This window comes from Pipistrellus kuhlii, unplaced genomic scaffold, assembly GCF_014108245.1.
Source record: "Pipistrellus kuhlii isolate mPipKuh1 unplaced genomic scaffold, mPipKuh1.p scaffold_m20_p_15, whole genome shotgun sequence".
Taxonomy (NCBI): domain Eukaryota; kingdom Metazoa; phylum Chordata; class Mammalia; order Chiroptera; family Vespertilionidae; genus Pipistrellus; species Pipistrellus kuhlii.
In genome coordinates this window covers 39,060,436-39,084,855 of record NW_023425460.1, presented here as the reverse complement: position 1 = coordinate 39,084,855, position 24,420 = coordinate 39,060,436, and the positions used below count along the sequence as shown (strand labels likewise).

At 39.1% G+C, this 24,420-nt stretch overlaps 1 protein-coding gene across 8 annotated transcripts in view; it reads right to left on the bottom strand.

Moving 5' to 3' along the window:
- The window catches only part of VTI1A (vesicle transport through interaction with t-SNAREs 1A), a 294,814-nt gene that overhangs the window by 268,943 nt on the left and 1,451 nt on the right, over window positions 1-24,420 (bottom strand). For all 8 annotated transcript variants that reach the window (XR_004988165.2, XM_036439077.2, XM_036439073.1 and 5 more), the window contains exons 2-3: window positions 18,967-19,025; window positions 17,039-17,149 (exon numbers count right to left, since the gene is read on the bottom strand). Coding sequence is in view for 7 of the 8 variants with exons in the window: in XM_036439077.2 (XP_036294970.1) it covers window positions 17,039-17,149; window positions 18,967-19,025 (170 nt within the window). In the remaining variant the exon portion in view is untranslated. The remainder of the gene's footprint in view (window positions 1-17,038; window positions 17,150-18,966; window positions 19,026-24,420) is intronic.

The window sequence follows — 24,420 nt, the reverse complement described above, 5'->3', positions numbered from 1 at the left end:
ATCATTCTCAATTGAGTGGTTCTTAGGGATAATTTTGTCTCAAGGGGCCATTTGGAATATCTGGAGATATTTTTGATTGTCATGATTGGGATGGGTTGTGAGTAGTATATTGGTACTTAATGGGTAAAGGCCAGAAAATTGCTAAGCATACTAAAAAAGCACAGAACAGCTTCCCTAACCCCAACAAAGAATCATACACCCCCACGTTTCAACAGTACTGAGGTGGAGAAACTATTCTGAACCAAAGAGAAAGACTACTTATTTCCACCAATGTTCAGTTAAAAGAGCGATCATATCTTTTCTGCCCGCAAAGGCAAGCATACTAACTTTATCAAGGTAGAAATGCATCAGATTCCCAAGTTTGTGACAAGGAGTACAAAAATATAATTGAGTGAATATTCCTTGCTGTGTAGATTCTTCTATTTGCATGAGATAGATTTGCAGGCAAATCTCTATTTCCAGCCACATGGAAAGATTATTACCTTAAAATCTACCTGAGGGAGTAATAATTGATTTTAAAAAATGTAAATTTGTGACTCTTTATGGTTTTTATTTTAAATTGGAGGACTGGAAAATTCTTTAGGCAATGTTGGACTTAATGACAATATCAGTTTGTGCTTTGAGATATTTCTTAGTACTACCTGGATTCCGCAGACATGAAAAGTTCCAGGATGCAGCAGGAGCAGGCATAACAATGCTGCAGCCCCAACAAACTGGCACCCGAGGCAGTTGCTGAGGGCATCCTCAGCCTTCTGGTATACTACCTGCTACTTTCCCTCCCTTTCTCGTACCCTTAATTTCCCCCACTACTACTTTCTTTCTCTTTTCCTTCCCTGCTGTCTATGCCTCTTGTCACTTGCCAGTGACAGTTGTTTAGCCTCAGTCATGACAACTCCTTGATTTAGTGGCAGGGTTTCAATAGTGCTTCCTGGAAGATAAGAACGAGATTCCTGGGCACACTTTAATTCTCGCTCTCTGAGCGCCATACCTGCGTAAGAGGATTGTGCAGAGATAGTACTAAAAGAGAGCCTGTTTCGAAAACCATTTTCAAGGGCTCAAGAAATATAGCTGTTCCTGATTTATTACTCATTGATATTTAAAAATAAAGCCAGTATTTCTAATTTTGCTGTGTTTAAAATCATTCCTCTTCAGAGTAAAAAAGGAAACTCTTAATACAAAAGGATTGTTGTAAATGAATTTGGTCTTGGGAATTTCTCTGAGGAAATGCCACAATAGGTATATTTTAAATATCGCTATGAGCCACAGTACCATCTATGGCCACCTTCCATTTGAATTAGAAAGCGTAATGTTGCTACTTTGACAGTCTCTGAACAGACTGGGGAAGAGCGAAAGCCCGCTCAGCTATAAAATGCACTGACAGAAATCTCACATCCATATTTCCAGATTCATGCAAAGATTATTTCCTCAGAATCCACCCGTGGGAGGAGTAATTAGCAAAAAGCCATAAATGTATGACTCTGATGATGAAAACACTTTGAAATGACATATTTTCATGAAGATAATCTCTCTGACTACAGAATCTATAGCAAAATAATAGGCTCACAAACCAAGACTGTTTAATCAATTCACATTTTTTAAAAACCTGAGAAAATAATTATTTTACTTTAAGAAGTATAATAAACTTTAAAATAGCAATTAAGACATAGAACAGTTTTTTTTCCTAATCTGAATTTTTTTATTTTATTTTACTGCAGTTCAGAAATAGCTTTAAAGTTATCTCATAATTAAGAACTCCAAAATGCCATTTGATATGATGACTATAAGATTTAAATTGATATCATAAGCTATGAGTTAAGTTAGGGATTTTCCAACCTAGCCACAAAAGGAACTTCAATTTCCCCCCAAATAAGGGAAATCCTCTAGTAATTCTACTATCAAGTTGTAAGTTATTTTCCCCACACTGCTAACATCATTTGGAACCAACTAGATTTTCTCTCTTTCTTTCTGTTCCAAATTCACTTGGCTGATTGCCAAGAGAAAATATAGACACAGGGGAGGCCAAGAGTAATTCTGTTAAGATCAATGAAGATGTTGGCCTTAACAGAATCCTATTTATCTATCACATCCCTATTTCTTTTTCTCTGATTAGAGATTACTGGCAATTTCTTGACAATTCTTGAACAAAATTAAGTTACAATCAGTCTTGCAAGACTTCACAAGGGGGGGGGGAGAAAGAAAAAAAATATGGAGTTTTCCCTGCTAAATTCAGAATATATATATATATATATATATATATATATATATATATATATATATACACACATATAAAACCTTTTTAACTATATATGACTATATTTCCACTCTTACAAGGAACTTAATACGCCTATTTCCAAAGCAGTTAAAAGTGCACGGTTACAAACAAAAAATTCACAGGAAGAAGTTCTATTGGCATTGGCTTAATGTATTAATACTAAGAGGTCAAAGCCACAGTTGACTTAGTGATATAAAATTAAAGGCTGAGAGTTGTCTTCTGTGCTAAACTCAAGTAAAAATTAAAATACCCATTTTGCCACCAAGGGAGAAAAGTCATTCATGCAATGGTTTTTCTGTCCTCTCCAAATAAAGATTATCATAGTGCTTAAAACTGTAAACCAAAAGGAAAATCATTTTTAAAGTAATTAGATACAAAAGAAACGTGGATAACTTTCGCTGTAAGATACTGGCCTTTGTCAACTTAAAAAATATATTTAAAATAATAGCACTGACAATTTGAGAGAAAAATGAAAATAAGTTAAACAGCACTGCAAGCCATATGCAAGGACGGGCTTTATTGTTTTTAATGCTTTATTAAATACTAGCAGCTCGGTGCATGAAATTCATCCACGGGTGCAGTCCCTAGGCCTGGCCAGCAATCAAAGCGTGAGTGTCTGGCGTGGAAGGGCAGGTCTGGGCTCTAGACAGCATCTGGGCACCTGGGCCCCCGGGTACCCCTGAATCACAGCACCTGAGTCCCCACTCAGAGATGTGGTGAACATGGCCAGACACCGTGGGCAGGGTGAAGCATGGGCCTCTGGGCCACCCAACAGCACCACACGCAAGCCAGGCAGGCAGTGCACTCTCTCCGGCTGGCCTCACAGACAAGCTCTTGTGTGAACCCAAGGGGAACCCAACCGGGTGCGGGGTGGACTACCTGCGGGCACCCAGCACCTGAGTGCAGGGACTTTCCTGACATGTAAGCCCTGGCATCTCAGAGAAGGGTAACAGGGGAAGTGAGAGCAAGTCCGGCGGACACCCCACATTCTCACCACACCTCCTTCCCCATTACCTCCGCCCCCAGCTAGAGAGAGGTTGCAGCGGTAGCTCATCACTGATGCCCACCATATTCCGTGCTTCCCCCTGGTGGTCAGCACATGTCATAATGAGTGGTCGAACTTCTGGTCTCCCGGTCGAATGACCACCCAAGAGGACAATTTGCCTATTAGGCTCTTATTTTATAAGATAAAGCAACCACATTACCCAGCTCATATAATCTTTCAATAGCTTCTAAACCCAAATGAGAGAAAGGCCTAGTTGCTCAACTTAACCAATAAGGCTTTGCCAAACTCTCAAGCTCATCAAGTTATGATGCCCAAGACATACCCCATGCCAATTACATCACAAGGTTTGGGAGGGGGCGCAGGGCATCAGGGGTTTTAAAAAGTCCTGCGCCCTCCCTCCTCTCCCCGCCAGATGATTCTAATGTGCAGCAAAGTTTAGGACCTAAGGCTCTAGCTCCGAGTTTTATACCTGAAGCAATGTCAACACTCGGGCACGCCCTGCCTCCCTTCCACTATAGTACTACCCCTCTCCCATCCTCTTTTGCTTACGTTGTTCTTTCAACTTCAGTAGACCCTCCTCTTAAATTCTATCTCATCCTTCTCAGTTTGGGTATTATCTCCTTGTAGGTGCCTTCCCTCATAACCTCCACCTAATTTACATTCAAAAATGGGGGTTTGATGCCCATCCGGGGAATCTGATATTTTCACATACTAACGCATAAGAAAATTCATTACTTCCCTTACCACAGCATTGCAATGATTAGAATGACGAGTCCCTTAAAAATATGACTTACTCATCTTTTGATCCCTTGAACAAAGCTTTAATGCATAACAGGTAGTAAATATATGTAAGATCTTTATAGTAATCTATACCAAAACAACAAAAATTTTCTGTTGAAAATAACCAAAATTAAAACCTACGTTAATGAAATGAATAGAAAGAATATCAGCTTGAGTCTGGCTGGTGTGGCTCAATGGTTGAGCATTGACCAAGGAACCAAGAAATTACTAGTTCCATCCTGGTCAGGGCACATACTCAGGTTGTAGGAGCATGCAGGAGGCAGTCGATTGATGTTTCTATCCCTCTATTCTTCTCCCTTCCTCTCTCTCTAAAAATCAATAAAAACTTATTTTAATAAGAATACCAGCTTGCATGTTCTCTTCTTCAGCTTCATTTGTTCTTTAGTTAGATATTAATTTTCGTATTATTTGTTTTACTAGCGAAAATTTTATTTAAATTATTTTGGCTTCCTCATTATTATTACTAGCTGTGAATTACATTGTCTTATGTATCGGGACACATTCTAAACCAAATTCTCAGTGTATAACAATATTTAGAATTTTTAATTATAAAGCTATCTGGTTGTTGACTTCAGTTATGCAAAAGTCAATTCTTTGTTGATATTAATGGCAATATTTAACAGATACTATAGAATCTTCCCTCCTCTTTCCTTAGGCCAATGATAAAACGGTGCACAGACAGTGACTTCTAATAGTTTCTGGGAAATGTAAGGCGTTAGAAATTAGGAAAGTAATGGAGAGGCTATCCAAAGTAAATAATTCAACATATATTTTGAAAGCTAGATGAAAAATGCAGCAAAAATATAACTCTAATTAGTAGTATGATACATACAATAAAATGATGCAAAAATATGTAGTATTATAATTCTTCTACCTTTAATTCTGACTCCGCTACCACAAAGGTCGAGGAGAAATCTTGATTGCAAAGATTAATTTCTAAGATGTTCTTTCACATGACAAAATGTGCGAGAAAATAAAAGCAATCCAACTTAGAAGGTCATATCTGAGAATAAGATGGAAGACTTCTCATTTCAGTCCTTTGTGTAATCACTGAGAAAGAGGGTGTACATTTTTAGGATATGGAAGGAATCCTTTGACTTTGAAATACTTTAACCTCTGAACTCTATATTCTAGAATAACTTTACCCGTGCCCAGGAAAGTCACAGACTAAAAATCAGTGAAGTTCTCAAAGCATTTGCATATTTATTATCTTATGTGACTCTCATATTTCACCATTATGTGGGCAAAATTGATATGATAATCCATATTTGCAGATACAGAAACTGAAGTGCAGTATGAATATGCCATTTTTTGAGGTCTGAGGTTTACTATCCCTGGCCTTGTCTCACTATTTCACACTCCCTTTCTTGGCAAAGTGGTCACTGACCAAATTTAACGTGCACACAATATTAGAAAAATACAGGAAGAGCAAACATCTAACACACATGTATGATATTTTTAAAGTGTAAACAAAACTATCACATAGAGGGTCTGGACCAGACCACATTTAAAGTGAATAACACTGAACCACATTCTTTTAAAAAGTAGAAAGAGAACATTTTAAATTTCATTAAAACTAAAAAGAATAGAAACCTTATAAGATTCTAACCATGGAGATAGTTTTCCCCTTTCTAAACTTTACTACAAAACCACATGTGTCGCCCTGGCCAGTGTGGCTTCATTGGTTGGGCATCACCCCATAAATTGAGAGGTCTCTGGTTTGATTCCCAGTCAGGGTACATGTCCGGTTGCAGGCTCGGTCCCCAGTATGGGGCTCACAGCTGGCAGGGGATTGATGTTCCTCTCTCTCTCCCTCAAATCAATAAAAACGTTTAAAATAAATAAAGGTAAAAACCACCTATGTCCACCCTAATATTCAGTTGAAATTTATTTATAGACTAGGTTTATATAGAAAAGATCAAAATAAGAAAACAATGAAACAAAAAATGTCAGCCATTGAATATGCATAGATGTAATGTTCCATTATGAAAGGAAAAGGGTAAAAAAAAAAAAAAAATCAGGAGACCTTAACAAAGGGCACCCTTGTTTTAAAGTACAGAATACATTTTAAAGAAACATTTCCTTTCTATATTTTCATTTCACACCCTAGCCAATGCCATGCAATGTGAGTTTCCAAATCATAAAATCTGACCCACTCTCTCCATCGGAAGGATGCGATTACAGGTCAATTTCTTCAAAACCAATAACAGAAATCTCCATTTTCACAGCAGATTTCCAAGTCCAAGGCAGCAATGACTTGTTCTAAACAGCATTTAACAGAGCCAAACGGAGAATATGAACAAACATTGGGACCCCTCCTTAAAACTGTCTGTGACGGAGCTTGAGCTACAGCAGCTTTTATGAATTTGCAAGGACATGAAGAGCCTTGAGAACTCACAAAATTCACTGAGGATGGAGTCCTGCTTCGTGGGGGTCCCTACTGTGCACCCCCTTAAGAATGTCAGAGGCATTTTTAGCAAAGGCATTTAATGCATGATCTGACAAACTTCTTAAAAGCTAAAGAGCAATATGAATCCACATTTGTTAGTTGTTTTTAATCTTAAATATATTTTTTCCACTTCAGGGAACTAAAAGACACAAAGTTAAACAAAATAACCTAAGCAAAAAATGAGATGATCTGTACACATGGTCCATTTCCTGAAGGCTTCTGAGGATTTGAAATCAAGAGAAAAAGACTCTGGCGAAATAGCTCCTAGCCCTATTTTAACTGCTTGTACAGGAAAGCTCAAAACAGCTGACACAGCAAAAGTCTTCAACCACTAGCACACAGTTTAAACCTTCACCCCTGAGATCAGATCAGGTTTGGTCTTGATCACAGGCAGTGAACGCCCTAAAAGCTACGTGCTAGGCCAGAGGTGCCTGATCTGCCGTAAGTTTTGTCCTGCACCTCACAAACGTGGGGCTAGATAAAAGACAACAGAAGTGGCATGAGAAGCAATGGAGGATTCATGAGAAAGAAAAATGAGAAGTAAAAGTCAGAAGCATGATGTGTTATTGCCACTTGCTAGCTTATTCGGCGCAGCGACACACAAAATTGGCACGCTTTATTCGGATATTTTTGTTACCCTGGGGCCTAAGTATCAAAGCTTTAGTTCAGTCGGTGGTATTAAATAACGCAATTGTGAGTTTGAAGATCCCCAGAAGCTTTAAGAAGGCCACGGACATGTGGGCATCAGTTCTGTATGGAGTACGGAGCCGCGGCCGCTAAGACTCTGGCTGCCCAACAACATGGGCACGGGCATTCCTGTCTCCGCCTTAGTGTTTGCATTCACCAGGAGAGTGACAGGCAAGTCGTACTTTGATAAGAGGCATTTCATTTAAAAATCAATTAGCTACTTTTCTTTTCAAGGAATAATAATACCATACATGAAAACAAAGCATGACTCACAGACAAAACCAAGTATAAGACTTGAAGAGTATTTTTCCAGGGAAATTGAACCAGGGACTCCACAGATTTTGATAACACAGTCTCTGGCCACATATTTACAGAACGCCAGACTGTTTTTTGACCATGGGACAGTTTATAAGCAGCCATTACAAAGTTTACTATTTAGGAGCAAACAATTTAACGTTGAAACAGAGCTGGCTTTTTTACTATGGCAATTAGCTTCTTCATGTTCCAAACACCAAATAACATTTTCCCATTAATTTTTAAACCAGTGTGGCTTTAACTTAAAATAAACTGTACATCAAAAGCATGGAAAATAAACAGCCAGGAACACAATTTGACGAATTGGATTTATTTAGTTTATTTATCTAAGCAGGGACCATTGGATCTCTTTAATAGGCTGACAGTTGCACTGGGCTAGTTAATAAAACATTCAACAGTGTTCAGCCAATATAGAAATGCAAATCCCATCAGAAATATTTTATTCATGAGGCAGTAATTTCAGTCACTACCAGTTCCCTTTTTTCAAAAAAATGTCACTCTGCAAATAAACAGCGCCATCTAGTGACTAATAATGAGGCCAAAGTTGTCACAGGTTTATAATTAACCTTTCAAAATCTTACCTGTTTTTATCTTTCCTCTTTATTTCTTAGGTAAGTCAACGTAGCAGGGCAAAACAAACAACAGCAAAGCCTATAATAATTTGTTAAGTCATTCAAAAAGGATTACAAGAGATATATTAAAATCAGTAAACTTTATATAAATTTGTTTGTTTTAAAGCAATAGAGCCCTATCTCCAAAAAATACACACTGCATCTGTTTAGAACACTCAAACCACAAGAAATATCAGAAAGTTGTAACAGAAATTTGCTCCTTCTGCCATAAAATGGCACTATAACTTTAATTCCAATGGTTAAAAAATTGGCAAGGAAACAGAAAAAAGTATTCCAATAAAACTGCAAAATCCAATCAGAAATCTGACACCAGTTTTTTAAAAATTACACACACAGGAATGTGTGAATGTACACACACAGTACTCCGACGCTGCCAATGACTACACTGGGTATGGAAGTTAGTTCTGTAGTTCACAAAGCTCTACAGGAGCTAAAGGCAAGAGGCTAAAGCTCAAAGGAGTTCTCATAAAAACAGTTCCCACTGGAGGAAAGTGTCAGAGCTTCCAAAGTAAAGAAAATCTATTAAGGGCAACCTCAAATTTAGTACATAAGACCAATGACACAGTATTTAATATGAACTACTGTTCATTCAAGTATACACGGTGGGAAGAAGGGTCAAGAGCATGAACCTTTTAAAGCAGCACTTGGATTAGGAGACCAGAGTGACACACAAGCACAGATCAGCCCCCAGGAGGCATCACTTCAGCTGAAAATAGACTTTGGTCTCTTCCCTATATGGTGTGTCCATTTCCTGTGTCAGCCTTTGAAATTATTGGAGGTTACTTTTGTGAGTACAAGAATGACCAAGGTCAAAGCCGGGAAAAGCCTACAAACAAAGGAGGCCCACTGCATGACAGTTTTCTAACCATTTCACCTAGTACAACCTTGGGAACTAAGGTCTTAAGAAAACATCTGCAATCAAAGAAAATTATGTCTCTGCACCTAAATATAGTATGATTTTCTCCCTTAAAGATCACAGTCATATCCAGATAACTAAAATAGGTTTCAGTTTCTGATTAATAAATATTGGAAATGTAAAATGAGTTCAATTTTAGATCAGATATCGAGAGCCGGGCATATCTGCTAGCCTTACCAACATTGATATATCTCCCCTGGAAGAGTATCTTAAAAAGACAACAACTCAGTTGTATCTAATTCCAGAGTTGTAAAATCCCTATAATGGCAGCGAATGACAGTATTTTTCTCATATAATTGTGGACTGAATGAGTAATGCATATAAAAGTACTTAGCCCTGGTTTGCCTCTTTTTATTTCTGAAGTCCCATAAAAGCAGAGAAGATATGGAGAAATAAAAACAAAGATGATTTGATGAGGCACAATAAAAATGTACTTCCAAGGAAGATTTTAATAATAGCTACTATGTTGCTGTTGATACTCCTTGATTCAGGAACCTGCCTTCTGAGAAATGATAAATTTCTTTTTTTTAATGAAAGTAATCTTGTTCTAATATGATTATTGTAGCACAATAAATTATAGAGAGAGTAAATGGAAATATATTAGGATTCAACAAAATATGAACTCACATTACTGGTTGAAATATTATGTAACCATTAAGATGATTAAGAATTTATAGAAATGGGAAATACCAATGTTGGAATCTGTGCTTTAAAAAAAGGTTTAAAAAAATGTGGGTAGAGTAACACCATTATTATGTAAAATAAAACAATAAATTATGCAAGAGAGAAGGGAAGGGAAGATTGCAAGGAAACAAATGTCAAAATGTGGATCTTTGGGGTAACAGAGCTAAGGTGATTTTTTTCTTCTTTCTCCCCTTTAGAAATATTCATTCCACAATAAGCAGGCATCATTTTTACAGAGTTTCAAACAACAACAAAATTTTTTACATGGAAAGCATATTTGTTAAGTGCACACAGTGGAGGGAATTTTCTTTTCGGAGACAGCTCTGGCCAGGCTGGCTTTCTTATTTCTTTCTAGAATGCATTTATGTCCCTGCAAGAAAAATTAAGCTGATGCTACAATTACAACCACAGACAACAACCCAGTCTTTAAAACATGCTTTCTTGGTTTTTTACAGCTTCCACAGAATATACGTAAAATATCCCAGGAATCAGATAAAATATAAATAGGAGAATCGTGTTCTTGACTTTTTAACAAAAGCCAAAATTTAAAAGACTTAAAAAAAATAGAATATGGGTACTGGCTTCATTCATAAACTCAGATGCTCAAGTTGTCCATTCACCTGTTAAAAGAGAGTGCAGGCAGCAGCAGTAAAAGCGTCAAGCTGTTCCACAATATCCTTTGAACCCTGACCTAAGGGACCAACTCCAAGAGTCTGGAGAGTCTGCAGGTAGCTGGTTTCTAGGACCATTCTGCCTCACTGCTGAGACGGTCAATAGAAGTGTCATTCTCTGATGTAGACAGCTCTGCACTGTGAGCTGGTCTAACAATCACATCACATAGCCTGCCAAACAGGGAGAGGACAGCATTCGGGCACCACTGACCTGGGATAGAAGTGAACTTGAGACTGCGGCTAAAAAGCTCTACTTCTAACATTCGTTACAATCTAATCCTCCTTGCCAAATCCTGGATGTATGTGTGTATATAGGTTTTAAAGGATGTTCATCTTGCTACAAGAAAAAAGAAATACGCAACTACCCAAATTAACCACAAGATGGGGCCAGCATCATAGGACAAGATCAGAGATGTAAAAGGCATTCAACTCACCATTCTCACAAAGTTAGGGACCTTGTCCTGGTGCATCATGTACTTGTTTCTTTCTTTTTCAACTTACTGAGACATGCTCAAATATTTTATTCAACATCAGTGTTTTTTGTTGGTTGGTCTGTACAAGTTTGGGTTTTTTGTTTGTTGGTTGGTTTGATTTTATTTTCTTAAGAAGCAAATCAAGTCTTAAACTTGGAAAATCCTCAACTATATTTTCCCCCCCATTAGCTGGTTCATTTTCCTGGAATGCCCTCACATGGCCATCTCCAAGCTAACCTCCCACAAATATTGAAGTAATAAATTGCAAAAACAGCTTAAATATGTAAACTCTAATTTTTTTTTAAAGTTTTCAAATACATACAGAGGCTATTAAAATGGCTTTTATGGAAACGTGAAGCAGGAAACAAAGAATCAAGCAGAGAACACTAGAATATGTGTTCAAGTTACATGATTCTGGTCCTGGCTCTAAATTGCAGTGTGACTTTAAGGTAAAATCACTTGGTCTTCCTGGTCCTTCGTTTCCTCAATAAAAATTAAAGTGACTGAATTTTAACTTCTCTGGACCTAATATCTCTACCTTACTCTTAAACTATAATAAGCCAAAAATTAAAAATATTAGGTGTCCCCTAGCTGGTTGGGCTCAGTGGATAGAGCATTGGCTTGTGGACTGAAGGGTCCCAGGTTCTATTCCAGTCAAGGGCACATGCACAGGTTGCGAGCTTGATCCCCAGGAGAGGGTGTGCTGGAGGCAGCCGATCAATGATTCTCTCTCATCATTGATGTTTCTCTCTCAAAGGAATAATGATAAAATATACACTTTGACAACATATGATCCATGATACCGAGCACAGGATAATCAAGTTACTAGACATGTGAGGAAGCAGTGGAACAGAATAGAAAGCCTGGGAGTTGACCTAGATTTCATCCAGCAGGCAGTGAAGACTCTAAGACTCTATGGACAGTGGGACGTGCTCAGATCAGTGTGTGTGAATTCTGAAGTGCTGAAGTGGGTGGTTTAAGTGGGAGAGGAACAAAAGGAGGAGAGGCTACTACAGCATCCAGACTGAGGAACATGAAGGCTTCCAGCAGTGGAGGTGGGACAGGAGATAGCTAAGTGACAGAATGGTTACTTTGCAGTGACCAACGGGATGTGCAAAGCGATGGAGAGGGAAAAATCAAAATGAGAACTCGGAAGTGAGGAGTACTTGTCAAATTGAAGTGTTTGTGTTGAATGGATTCTGGGAGAGGTATCCCGTAAATACTAAGATATAGGAATCTCAGAAGTCTGAGTTAGAAATGCGGTGAGTTAGTGAGTGAGAAGAAGTCTGAAGAATCCAGGGAAGGCAGAGGGGAAGAGGAGGTGGGCTAGGAAAAAAAATAAAAAAAAGGCAAGAAGCCAATGGGCTATAAGGATAAAGTACTAAGGTGTCCTCTGCCTTTCCCCACTGGCATAAATGTTTCCCCAAAGTTGTGCTGTTACAGTGGGGATCAGAGAGTTGCTTCATTTGCAGTAAATCTGAGAGATGAAGGACCAATTCTGCAATTTTTTTCTTGAGATTCAATATTTCTAGATGTGTCAATATCTTTAAGATATTCACCATTCCTTTAAAAAATAAGTAAGCTATAATATTAAAAGCTGAATATGCTAATTAGACAGGACATCCTTCTAGATGACCTTCCGGACAAAGCCATGGCTTCAAGGGAAGCCTGGGTCCCAGGTGCCTGCCAGCAGCTGGAGAAAAACCCAGGTCCTGGGTGCCAGAGGGAAGCCGGTGCCCACAGCCGGGGGAAGAAAGGGCTACGCTTACATGAATTTTGTGCATCGGGCTCTAGTTAACTATAAAAAGAAAATAAGAATAAAAGGGAATTGTATAAATATTTCCTACACTCTATTCAAATATCCCATGTGATGGTAGAGTGGATGAAGGAAGCTGTAAAATAGGAGTCAAAGGATCACTCACTTCTAAAAGCCCTTCATCAGCTTCTCACCAACCAAGAGGAAACACCAAGGTTTTCACCGTGTCTGCAATGCCCTTATAGATCTTTCTTCTGCCTCCCTCTGTAACCTCCGGCACCTCTCTTCCTCTCTCACACAAGTCACAGAGAACACCCCAACACAACCGCCCTGCTAGTCACTCGCTATCCATTTACTCATTTTATTTTTATTTATAGCATTTGTAACTATCTGAAACTTTATATATATATATATGTATATATATATATATATATATGTATGTATATATATATCAGAAGAAATGCACACGCCCATGTTTATATTTAGACATATACATAAATATGGGTGTGTACAATTAATAAATTAATAAATTCTTGTCTTTCTCGCTAGAATTTGAATTCCCTGGGAGCAAGAACTTGATCCACCTTATGGGCTTCTTTCCAGCATCTAAAACAGCACCTGATATACCACAGGGCTCAGGAAAGGCTTGTTGGATGAAATCCAGAGTCAATCTGAGCCTCCTGGTTCTGTCACGTGTGAAATGGGGACAGTAATCCACACCTACTCTGTCCACTCTTCAGACAATAAAATGAAATTTGCCAAAGCACTTTATAATGATGTTTCTGGACACAAAAGAAAGCTGTGGGAGCAAACACACACACAAAGGCATGAATTGTTAATGACAGCCTGGAGCATAAATGCTTAGTTCATACTTGCTGGTTCTATTTTTATTTATAATAGAAAACATGCCTGAGAAATATTATTCCAACTATGCGATATCCAAATACCTGAAAGAATACGCAGGATCATACTCCTTAGGAAACAAAAAACAAACAAAAAAACAACAAAACTCTGAGATTGGGTTAGCTGACTTGTAAGCCAATGAAGCAATTTAGTTTCTGAAAAAGAATTTTAATTAGAAAAGATCAAAACTAAATTCAGTGTTTGGGGCTGAATGATGTCTCCCTGAATTCATTTAAGTCCTGACCCAAAGCCCCTCAGAATGTGACTGTATTTGAAAACAGGGTCTTTAAAGAGTTAACTGGGTTAAAATGAAGTCATTACGGTGGCCTTAATCCCAATAGATGCCTGGCTTCCTTATAAGAAGAAGAAGTGAAAATGCACTCAATCAGAGGAATTAAGACAGGAAAGACCATGTGAAGATGTACGTAGGGAGAGGGCGGCCATCTCCAAGCCAGAGAGGCTTCGTAAGAAATATGGCTGCTGACACCTTAGTCTCAGGCTTCCAGGCTCCAGAATGGTGAGGAAATAAATTCTGTTGTTTGAGATACATGATCGGTGGTGCTTTGTTCAAACAGCCCTGGAAAACTAGGACACTGAGTCATTTAGAAATTAAGAGAAAAAAATCACTGGAAAAGCATTTCATAAAAATGGGGTAAGCAAACAAAAATAATCCTTATACATGTTTGATTTTATTTTTATCATTTGTATTGAAACACTAACTTAGAGTTGTCTAGTATAAATTTGAGTTGTCCAAGTCTTAAATCAATCCAGTTTCCTCACCACACCTCCTATTCTTGTTGAGAGCCTACCCTCCACAGAATGGTCACAGAAGGTGTATCTAGTGCAGAGCTAAGAACGAGGTGTTCAGTTCCTTTCAGGTTTAGGTCCATCACAAACTCTAATTTTTTTTAACTAGTAGGAATACAAGTTTAAAAAGCAACCACATCACAGCAACTCACATAGCCTATCTCAACTTCTCAGGAAAATATCCATTAAAATATAAAATAAACATGCAAGTTCCCTATTCTACACTCTAGGTGGAATTTCTACCATGTCTGATACTATTGGTCTTATAGTAGGAAGATACACTGGAGTCTAGAAGGTGTGGCCTCTAAAACACCAAAGGCAGGATCAGAGGCAGAAATATCCTTTCTTTATGAATTTGATGCCAGAGTCAGAAATACAGTTGACTCACTCATGTCAACCCATGAGTCCCGTCACTCCCAGGTTGATCCTCATCTGCATCTTTTTTTTCCCCCCATCTCAAGTTTTAATTCTGGTAAAATACACATAAAATTTATCATCTTAACTATTTTTTTAAATATATTTTTATTAATTTCAGAGAGGAAGGGAGAGGGAGGGAGAGAGAAATATCAATGATGAGAGGGAATCATCTATTGGCTACCTCCTGCACGCCCCCTACTAGGGATTGAGCCTGCAACCTGGGCAGGTGCCCTTGACCGGAATGAACCCAGGACCCTTCAGTCTGCAGGCCGACACTCTATCCACTGAGCCAAACTGGCTAGGGCCATCTTAACTATTTTTAAGAGAACAGATCAACAGTTTTAAATGTATTCACAATGTTGAGCAACCAATCTCTAAAACTTTTCATTTTGTAAACTGAAACTCTATACCTATTAAGCAGTAACTGCCCATTTCTCCCCACAGGAACTTCCACATTCTTGGAAAATCCTCTGAAGTCATGGATGAACCTCTTGAGTGTCCTCATCACTCCTTGGTGACATTACCCTGAGCCCAGGAGGGCACCTTGGGGGAGGAGGTGGTCAGGGTAGAGAGGAGGGGCGGGCTGAGGCTGAGTCGCTGGTCATTTATGGCTTCTCATTGCTCCTGCAGAACACTGGCAGTGTGTGCTTACTGATATGCTGGGAGGCCTGGGTTCTCACTGCACCAGATCACAAAGGACTTCTATCTGCAGCCTACGACGCTGCCACTGAAGCTATAAACCTGGCCTCAATGGCCTTGAGACCCAGCATTGACTTGGCTTACTTATCGGTAAAAGTCCTTCCAGACATCTGTTTCCAGAATAGGGAGGTTTCGTCCATGCTGAAGATCTGCTCTGGCAGGTATCGATAATTTCCCTCCACAGTCAGCTTAGCCAGAGTTGTCAAAAATCCTTCAGCTGCCTTCTCACCGGCACCTGCTGACTCAGCACTCACTTTCCCATTACGTAACGAGTAACAGTTCTTGAACTGTGTAAACCACCCAGAACATCAGTAAACTCATCATCTAGCCAGGTCCAGCCTAATCATTCAAGTCTGCAAACAAACTTTCCGCTTTGGCCGTAATGGTCCTGGTGCAGAGAGGGACACACTGCTGTGTGTGGTCCTCCCTCCAGGACATGAGAAGTCCCCCCATGTCTGACACAGGCCCTTCTCTAACTTTGGTTAAATCTCATTGCCTTCAATGAAGCAGATATTTTAATAGCTCCTGTCACTTTGTTCCGTTCTGAGAGATCGTAGCAATGGTGGCACAGGGAATGCCTGACTGGAAAGCAATAGCCACCAATAATTTTCTACCTTCATAGTCCTTCCTCACTTTAATTTTCACTTCAATCAGTCCACATGGCCTCTTACTGGCAACATTAGTGGTGGGTTTTGTATGCTTAGGGGCACAATGACTGGAACAACATGAAAATAAATCAAGCACAAGAGAGAATGATGTAACCAGGAGATATGTGGTAAACACAGGATGTATGAGGCTGTTTCGAGCATAGCACAGCACAATTTCCCAGCAACCTTTTTTTTTTTTAATGTAAGTACAAAGAGTACACTCTAAAATAATAATAAAAAGTATACTATAGTTTATGCCTAAACCCGTAACATAGTCAGTTATTGTCATTATCAAGCATTACAGACCGTAACTTATATGCAATATACTTTCATGTGACTGACAGTACAGTATGTTTTTAAAAATATCATCACAAACAGAGAGCAAGGCATTGAACAGTGACATTATGACACCATTATTACAACAGCATCAGGCAATAGAATATTTTCAGCTTGATTATATGGGCTCACCATTGTATATGGCTAAACATCATTAGGCAACACGTGATTATATAATTTCAGGACATTTATAAGCCTCTTACGTCCATCTGTGACTATTGCATTATAAAGGCTGCAAACTTTGTAAGGCCTGAAATTTGGTATCAAAATTCTAATAAATGCTAAATACCAGGAAATACTATCCAAACTCAAAGGCCCACCTAGTTTGGATATGTCTGTGAGTCATGAACCAGTACTCCTTGAATCGCATCATTAGCTAGCTCTGTGAACATCTGTAGGTCCCGGGTCACAAACAATGAAAGGTATCGCTTGTCTTTTGCACAATCTCCTGAAGATGACACACTTAATGCTGAGTGAGGCGAGGCATGTGGAGGCAATGTCAGAATACATAAATAAAAATTCAGTATAAAGATCAGTAAATATGATGAAGGATGGAATTGGACTCACAAAATCTGCTTCAAGTTTGCCCATTTCTTGCTTGTAGCTCCTCATTCTGTTGCTGTACATTCCTCGACTCTGGGGTGGTATCTCTCGGACTTCCAAATCCATCTGCTCAAGCTGACAGGGTAAGAGCAAAACGTCATTTAAACCACATGCTTACTCTTCATTGGACCAGATGTTCAGAGTGGAAAGGATTTCATTTCAATTCTTCATTTTACAGTTGAGGAACCAGGTCCAGGGAGTTACCTGCCTGGGATTGAATAATATTGGGACTACGTTTGTGCTTAATTTTTGTTTAGGTGAACAAATAGTTATTGAGTGCTTGCCAAGTGACACATAGAACACCAAAGTACTTACTTTCTCGGGAATTTCTATTAAAACACATGCATTAATCCAAACATCCTTAATAATAATGATTTTAATATGCTTGAAGTATCCCATCATTCAATCCAACCGGGTCAGGTGTTTTGAGCCCAAACCACCAGGACTCTGGGGAAGATAAACCAAGCCGTTATTTCCAACCTTGAGCACACTGTGTCTGCCTAGCCTTAGTCATTTGGTAAAAATTCTTCTAGAAAGTCTTTTCTGATTAGGAAAATCACTTACTAAGCAATATGTGATCTCATCCTCCAGCTTCACTTCTTACACTTTATGGCCACGTTGATTTGGAGTTAAATGGATACAGTAAAATGTTAAATTCTACAAAGCTCCCTGAAATCACAGCAGGGCACTTTTTAACAACCTGTCATCATAGAACACTTCAAATACAACACATGAGCATCTAATGGGAGGCAATACAGAAATATTATGATGGTTAAGAAGACAGGCTTTTAAGTCAGATGCCTGCGTTCACACTCATTTAGGACCACTGTGCAGTAACCAGTTAAATCATACTTGCAATATTTGGCTTTTAAAACAAAAAATTGGGGTACAATATTTTTTGCTCCCTGTGAATATATTTATATATAAAAAATAATGGATTATTTAGAGCTCTGGGTTTAGCATATACTAGTACAGATACAAATTCTTACTCCACCACTTATTGGTGTGGACCTCAGACTGGTTACTTAATCTTTCTAAGCCTCAGTATTCCCATCTATAAAATGGGGGGAGGTGCATAATCACAGTGTTGAAAATCACTCCTCCGTGATTTTCTCAGACTCCTGTAAGTCTTTCTGGGCATGCCAAGAATGCAAGGCCCTAACCACTCTTTCCCCTGGACATTTCTCAAGTTAGTATTATATTTGCAGGGAGCAATGTTGGGAGAGGAACTTCTGGGACGAAGGGAAGGCTTGCTTACAGGCTGCTGTAAAGCAGTATGTTTCTCAGGCTCCATGTTCCTCTCCTGTAAAACATTCCACTGTATGTGTGGGTGTACATCTGGGCCACCTCTGCCACTCCTGTGGGAACTGGGGCTCAGGGAACTCATACAAGGATGCTCAAACTCTGGCAGCTGCTTAAGAATTTCGCGTCTTCTATTATATTAGCATCCATGAAATTGTGGCACACTCACTTATTAGTGAGCAAGTAGAAAAAAATCTCAGATCCTTAACAGTTTTGACAAATAATAATTGTCTCCCAGAGTTTTTAAAAAAATTAATATTATTAATATTATGAAACAAGTAATATGCTTATCCCAGTGTCTGGTACCCAGTATGCTTTTAACAAGCATTGGCTATTGACAGCTTTTATTAAATGTATTATAAGGCATAAAAATTAGGATATTTAATGAATTCTGGATATTCTCATCTTTATTAAAAAAACCGAACTCCCAAGGAACTATTAAATTCTCTTCAATTTAAAAACGAATGAATTTTAAATTATAAATTGCTAATTAGTCATTTTACATTTCTGCAATAAAACAGGCTAGTGGAAGGAATCAGCTTAAATGACTCTGGTTGTGTGTTAAAATATATTACCGAGTCTGTACATACCAGTTCTTTTGCTTCTTCAAGCTGTTTCTCCACATTTGCAACCATCTGTTTCTTCTCATCTGAAACAGACAATTATATCAGAAAAATGCTAAGAAAATAAATAAATTTAATATTTTAAAACTTTTATTTTTCTATACCTTTTTCCTTTCTGATCAAGCAAATTACCAGGTAACTGACCATATTATTCTTTGGTTAGAAACCACTCTAAAATTACTAATTCTAGACTATCTGGAAATACATAATCTTATGGAGTACCTAGAGATTAAGGGATGACAGAACATTTTAAAAAGAAACCAAAAATTATTTTGTTCTTTAGAAGATACTGTGTCAAAATAGCAGTTTTAGTGGTGGCATGAAGAATTTGCAAAATCTTCACTATAATGAATTGGGAATAACTGATTTACAGATACAATTTAAAAGTCACAGGCAAAAGCAATTCCTAAAACTGGACAAGATCTTAACAGTCCCCAATGTGGGGTGTGCAGCAGGCAGCCAATCAATGATTCTCTCTCAGCATTGATGTTTCCATTTCTCTCTCCCTCTCCCTCTGAAATCAATAAAACAAACAAAGATATATATAAATAATAAAAATTAAAAATAAAATACAAAACTGTACTTCCATTAACACTAAAGATGGGTGAAATGAAGGAAATATTTGAAGTTAGGATGACTGATTGCAAACCCAAAGTCACTACCTACTCACTGATTATGGAATATTGGGTAAGAACACTCTGTACTCTCAAAAAAATGGAGATGAAAAATGCCCTCTGCATTATCTTTAGTTTAAATAAGCTGATACAAGTGAAATTACTTTTAAACTGTGAAGTGCTCAGTCTCTGTATGTGGTTTATTCAAACTCTACCAAAACCAAGTTATAACGGAACCAGAATCCCCTTTTTCGGGAGAGACATCCTGGCAGGTGTTTTCAGAAAAAGCCCACCGTCCCCCACCCCCCATTCCAAACCATTTGTTCTGAGACTGCACTTAAGTTTTGTGCTAACCAAATTTATTGAACATGTATCATTTTGTCTGCCTAGCACCCTTCTTAGGCAATAACTCCCACCCTTTGAGACTGTCCTCCACCACACAGGTCAGTGGGAGATGCTGTCTCCTTCATGATCCTGCCTCTCCTAGTCACAGTGACTAGGCAAGAGATAGGCTCCTCATCCTAGATAGACCAATCCTAGTAGCTCAATCCAAGCCGACCAAGCAAAGTGCTGGAGCCATGGGAAAGTCTTTTCCTCTCCCTTGGTAGAGAACAGGCATTTAGAAGCTGTTGGCATCCATTGGCCTAGCTACAAAGAGCAAGCATCAGTGGTTGAAAATGAAGCCTACCTTTAGAAAGAAACAAAGCTGAGAGGTAGACAGACAGACAGACAGACAGACACAAATGGATTAGAGTTAGTTAATTAGTTTCTGGTTCCAGATAATTCTGAAATAGACTAGAGGCCCGGTGCCCAAAATTCATGCACTGGGGGGCGGGGTGTCCCTCAGCCCAACCTACACCCTCTCCAATCTGGAACCCCTCAGGGGATGTCCTAAAGTGGCAGTTGGACATCCCTCTCACAATCCAGGACTGCTGGCTCCTTGCCTGCCTTCTGGCCTGATCACCCCCTAACCACTCTCCTGCAAGCCTGATCCATGCATAACTGCTCCCCTGCTGGCCCGATTGCCCCCAACTTCCCTCCCCCTGCAGACCAAGTCACCCCCAACTGCCCTCCTCTACAGGCCTGGTTCCCCCCAACTACCCTCCCCTACAGGCCTGGTTGTCCCCAACTGTCCTCCCCTGCCAGCCTGGTTGTCTCCAACTGCCCTCCCCTGAAGGCCTGGCCCCCACTAACTGTCCTCCCCTCCTGGCCTGGTCACCCCTAACTGCCCTCCCCTGCCAGCCTGGTCGTCCCCAACTGCCCTCCCCTGCTGGCCTGATCACCCACAACTACCCTTCTCTGCTGGCCATCTTGTGGTAGCTATCTTTGACCACATGGGGGTGGCCATGTTGTGCAAGGGCATGAGGATCAATTTGCATATTACCTCTTTATTACATAGGATTTTGCTTGACTTTTCATGGTTAAGTTTCTTGAACAAACAAGTTTCTTTTTCTTTATTTAAAGTTGGGTTTCTGTGACAAGGAACCTGATGATTACTGACTGACTCATACAACAGACTTTCTGTTGTGAAGCTTGAGATGGGTATAACACCTAAGAGCTAAAAAGCCCTTCAGAAGGACAGTCAACACCAAGTGGAGAGAGATAATTTTTATTTAATCTTGTGGCTATCACATACATAGATTTTTTGCATGTACTCCAGCCCATGCCACGGACCTCCAGGACTAAGGGACACCAGCATTTCTCATTAACAAAGGAAAACAAAACAAGAAGCCCCCCTTGATCTCATCCCTTTTGCTACTAACATCTCTCTCCTTCCAGCTACAGTCACATTTCCCTCCCTCTTCCCCCATTCCTCCGTGTACTCCCCCCCCCACACACACACCCCACCTTCCTACTGAGGTGACTCTCTCAAGACTATTGACCTTTGTTTGCACAAACTAATGGACATTCCTTGGTTCTATTTTTATTCAATCTTGAGGCATCTTCCATTATGCTCCTCCCATCCCATCACTTTCTCCTCTCCTGGCTTCAGCGACACCCTGACTCTGTGACTCTCCTGAACACTCACTTCCATCTCTGTGTCCTCTGCTGGGCACCCTCTTCCTCAGCCCATCCTCTAACCACCATTGTTCCTCTGACCCCACCACTCCCCGACTCCCTCCTTAATAGCCAGTTAAAATCCAATTCCAATGTCATATCCCAAAACCCCTGATCATTGGTCTCCTTTCAAGTGTAGGTGTCCATCCAGAAAGATTCATCTCACTCTAGTCTTGGCACAGACAGGAAGCAAGAATTGAGGCCCAAGGTTCCTTTAAAAGTTCAATTAATATAACGAAGTCTGAGGAGCTGAGTCCTTTCAGCAGTAGCAATAACATTCATCACTAATGGCTAATTCCTGTATTTTCTCTGAAGGAAAAAATGTGCTAGTATGTCACATGTTTTATTTCATCTGATTTTTACAACACTGTAACTTTGAAACTAATACCCATTTCTTCCACAGTTTTACAGATGGAGGAAGCAGGCTTAGAAAGACAAGGCAACTGGCCCAAAATTGCACATCTGGTGAGTAGCAGAACTGGGACTCTCGACAGATCTGATGCCATGTGTGACTCTTAACCAATTTGCCATAATACCTTTCTTGGCATTTCTGATTTACAGCCACAAAGTGAATGGTGAGGTATGCAACTAACCGCAAGAGAACATTCCATTAGGTCCTTCGGGAAGCCTGCCTGTTGTAATGGGACCTCCACACCTATATATAGTCCTGCTAACTTAGAATTCATCCCCAGAGGGGGAAGAACTCTATGGTTAGTATTAGTAATGGTTTCCACTCATCCATTTCCCTGGCTTTACCACAGAACACTATCATTAAAACCAAATGTCAAAAACAGTGCCATAGAGCATTACCTAAGAATGGACTGATCCATCTCGTTAGTCCAATTTATAAAGTTAGTTAAGATTCAAACACTTTAGTGTAAGAGCAAAGTCTTTTTATTGTTGAAAACATAGCACAGAGCAGTCAAATTTCTGTTTTAAAATAAAGTTTTAAAATAGTCATTCTTTTCTATTCTCTTTGGAAGTAGCACTTTAATAGATTGTACATGCACAGCAGAGTGATTTCATTGCCATCAGTCCTACTCACTCGACTTCAATTTAAATAAGTTAATACGTTGAAAAATGAATTGCTTTGACTAAGAAGTTAGCTCCAACTTTTAACCTTTTTAAATGAAGTAAATTACAATTCCTCTCCTCTGGGTCAACCACCAATAATGCCCAGAGAAAGATATTATAGTTACCTTTTAATCATACTGTTTTGCCATATTAATTTCAGTCAGTTCATAGACATACATCTGAAATTCATTACTACCTAGATATAATTTCTTTTTTTTTCCTATTTATCAATTAGAAACAGATTATAAAGAAAGCAAGTACAAGTAATTATTAGAAGGGAAACAACTGCATTTTTAGGAATAACTAGTATTCAATTATTTAAGTCAGCAAGCATTCTTCTAGTGCCAGACACACAGTCTCCTTTCAATTTCGATATATCTGCTGTGTTTGAGCCTCACAGTATCGGAGAGCTAAGGAGAATTACAGCTTTCTTTTTAAGATACTTAATCCCAATGTTTCCTTCTGTGTGGCAAGAATGGTTACATTAAAATTTAAAGACAAGAAAAAACAAATTCTTGGAAATAGTTTTTACAACTTTGAACTCAGGGATGATTTTATTACTTTATAACACAGCTTCCCAGTACAAAAGCAATTCTCTCAAACAACAACAACAAAAAGTGTTTCTACTGCTAAAACTATTATATTACAATTTAAAAGGAGAACAAATCTAACTGAAACCACAAATCCCCATATTCTGAGGCTCTGGGGCTGAAGTCAAAGGAAGGAATCTCCAATAGCAAAGACAACAAAAATCAAGATGATCTTGGGCAGTGGAGAAAAACAGAACTGAAGAGAAGAGGCAAGGTGATCAGCGACTTTCTCCACAAAAATCTCTGGGGCAGCAGAGCTTGGAAGTATATGCTATCTTGGGTCTCTCCTCTTGTTCCCTCACTTGGACTCAAAAACCTCTTTAGGACATCATCCATCTCCTGCAGAACTAACTGGGACTTCAGGAGATGAGTGGGGTATAAGTTCAGAGATCCTGGCTTCAAGCAAATATCCCTATTAATAGAAAAATAGGTAGGGGAAGAAAAAACAAAGAAATAAAGGAAAATATTATTTATAAACACATAAGTTTGGGGGGAGGGGAGGGAAAGGGAAGAGGAATAACAACTTAGGTCCAGGGGAAATTATTATTGGCCTCAAGGACTGACCAACAAGGTGAGACAGTGAAGTTACGTACCAGTTCTTATGTCAATGAAAGCTCCTTTCCCCATACTTTACACCCAGAGCTAAGGGAGGACCAAATCTAGCATCCTAATACTTCAATTTCCCTAACACAACTAAACCAAAAAGTAACAATCCTATCTGCAAACTACCTCTTCAAATTAAATCTGTATTTAAAGAAAGGTAAATCCTAAAACAATGTCTTACAAAAATAGCCCGGCTGGGCGGCTCAATGATTGAAGGTAAACCTATGAACTAGGAGATCACAATTGATTTCCTGTCAGACCACATGCCCTGGTTGCAGGCTCCATGCCCAGTGTGGGGCAAGGAGGCCCCTGATCAATGATTCTCTCTCATCATTGATATTTTTATCTCTCTTTTCCTCTCTGAAATCAATTAAAAATTACAAAATATCACATTTATATATTTCCTTATTCAATCATCTGATCTCAGCCCCTTCTAAATAAATGCCAATGAATCAAACATACTAGTGATTTCCGCATTCACA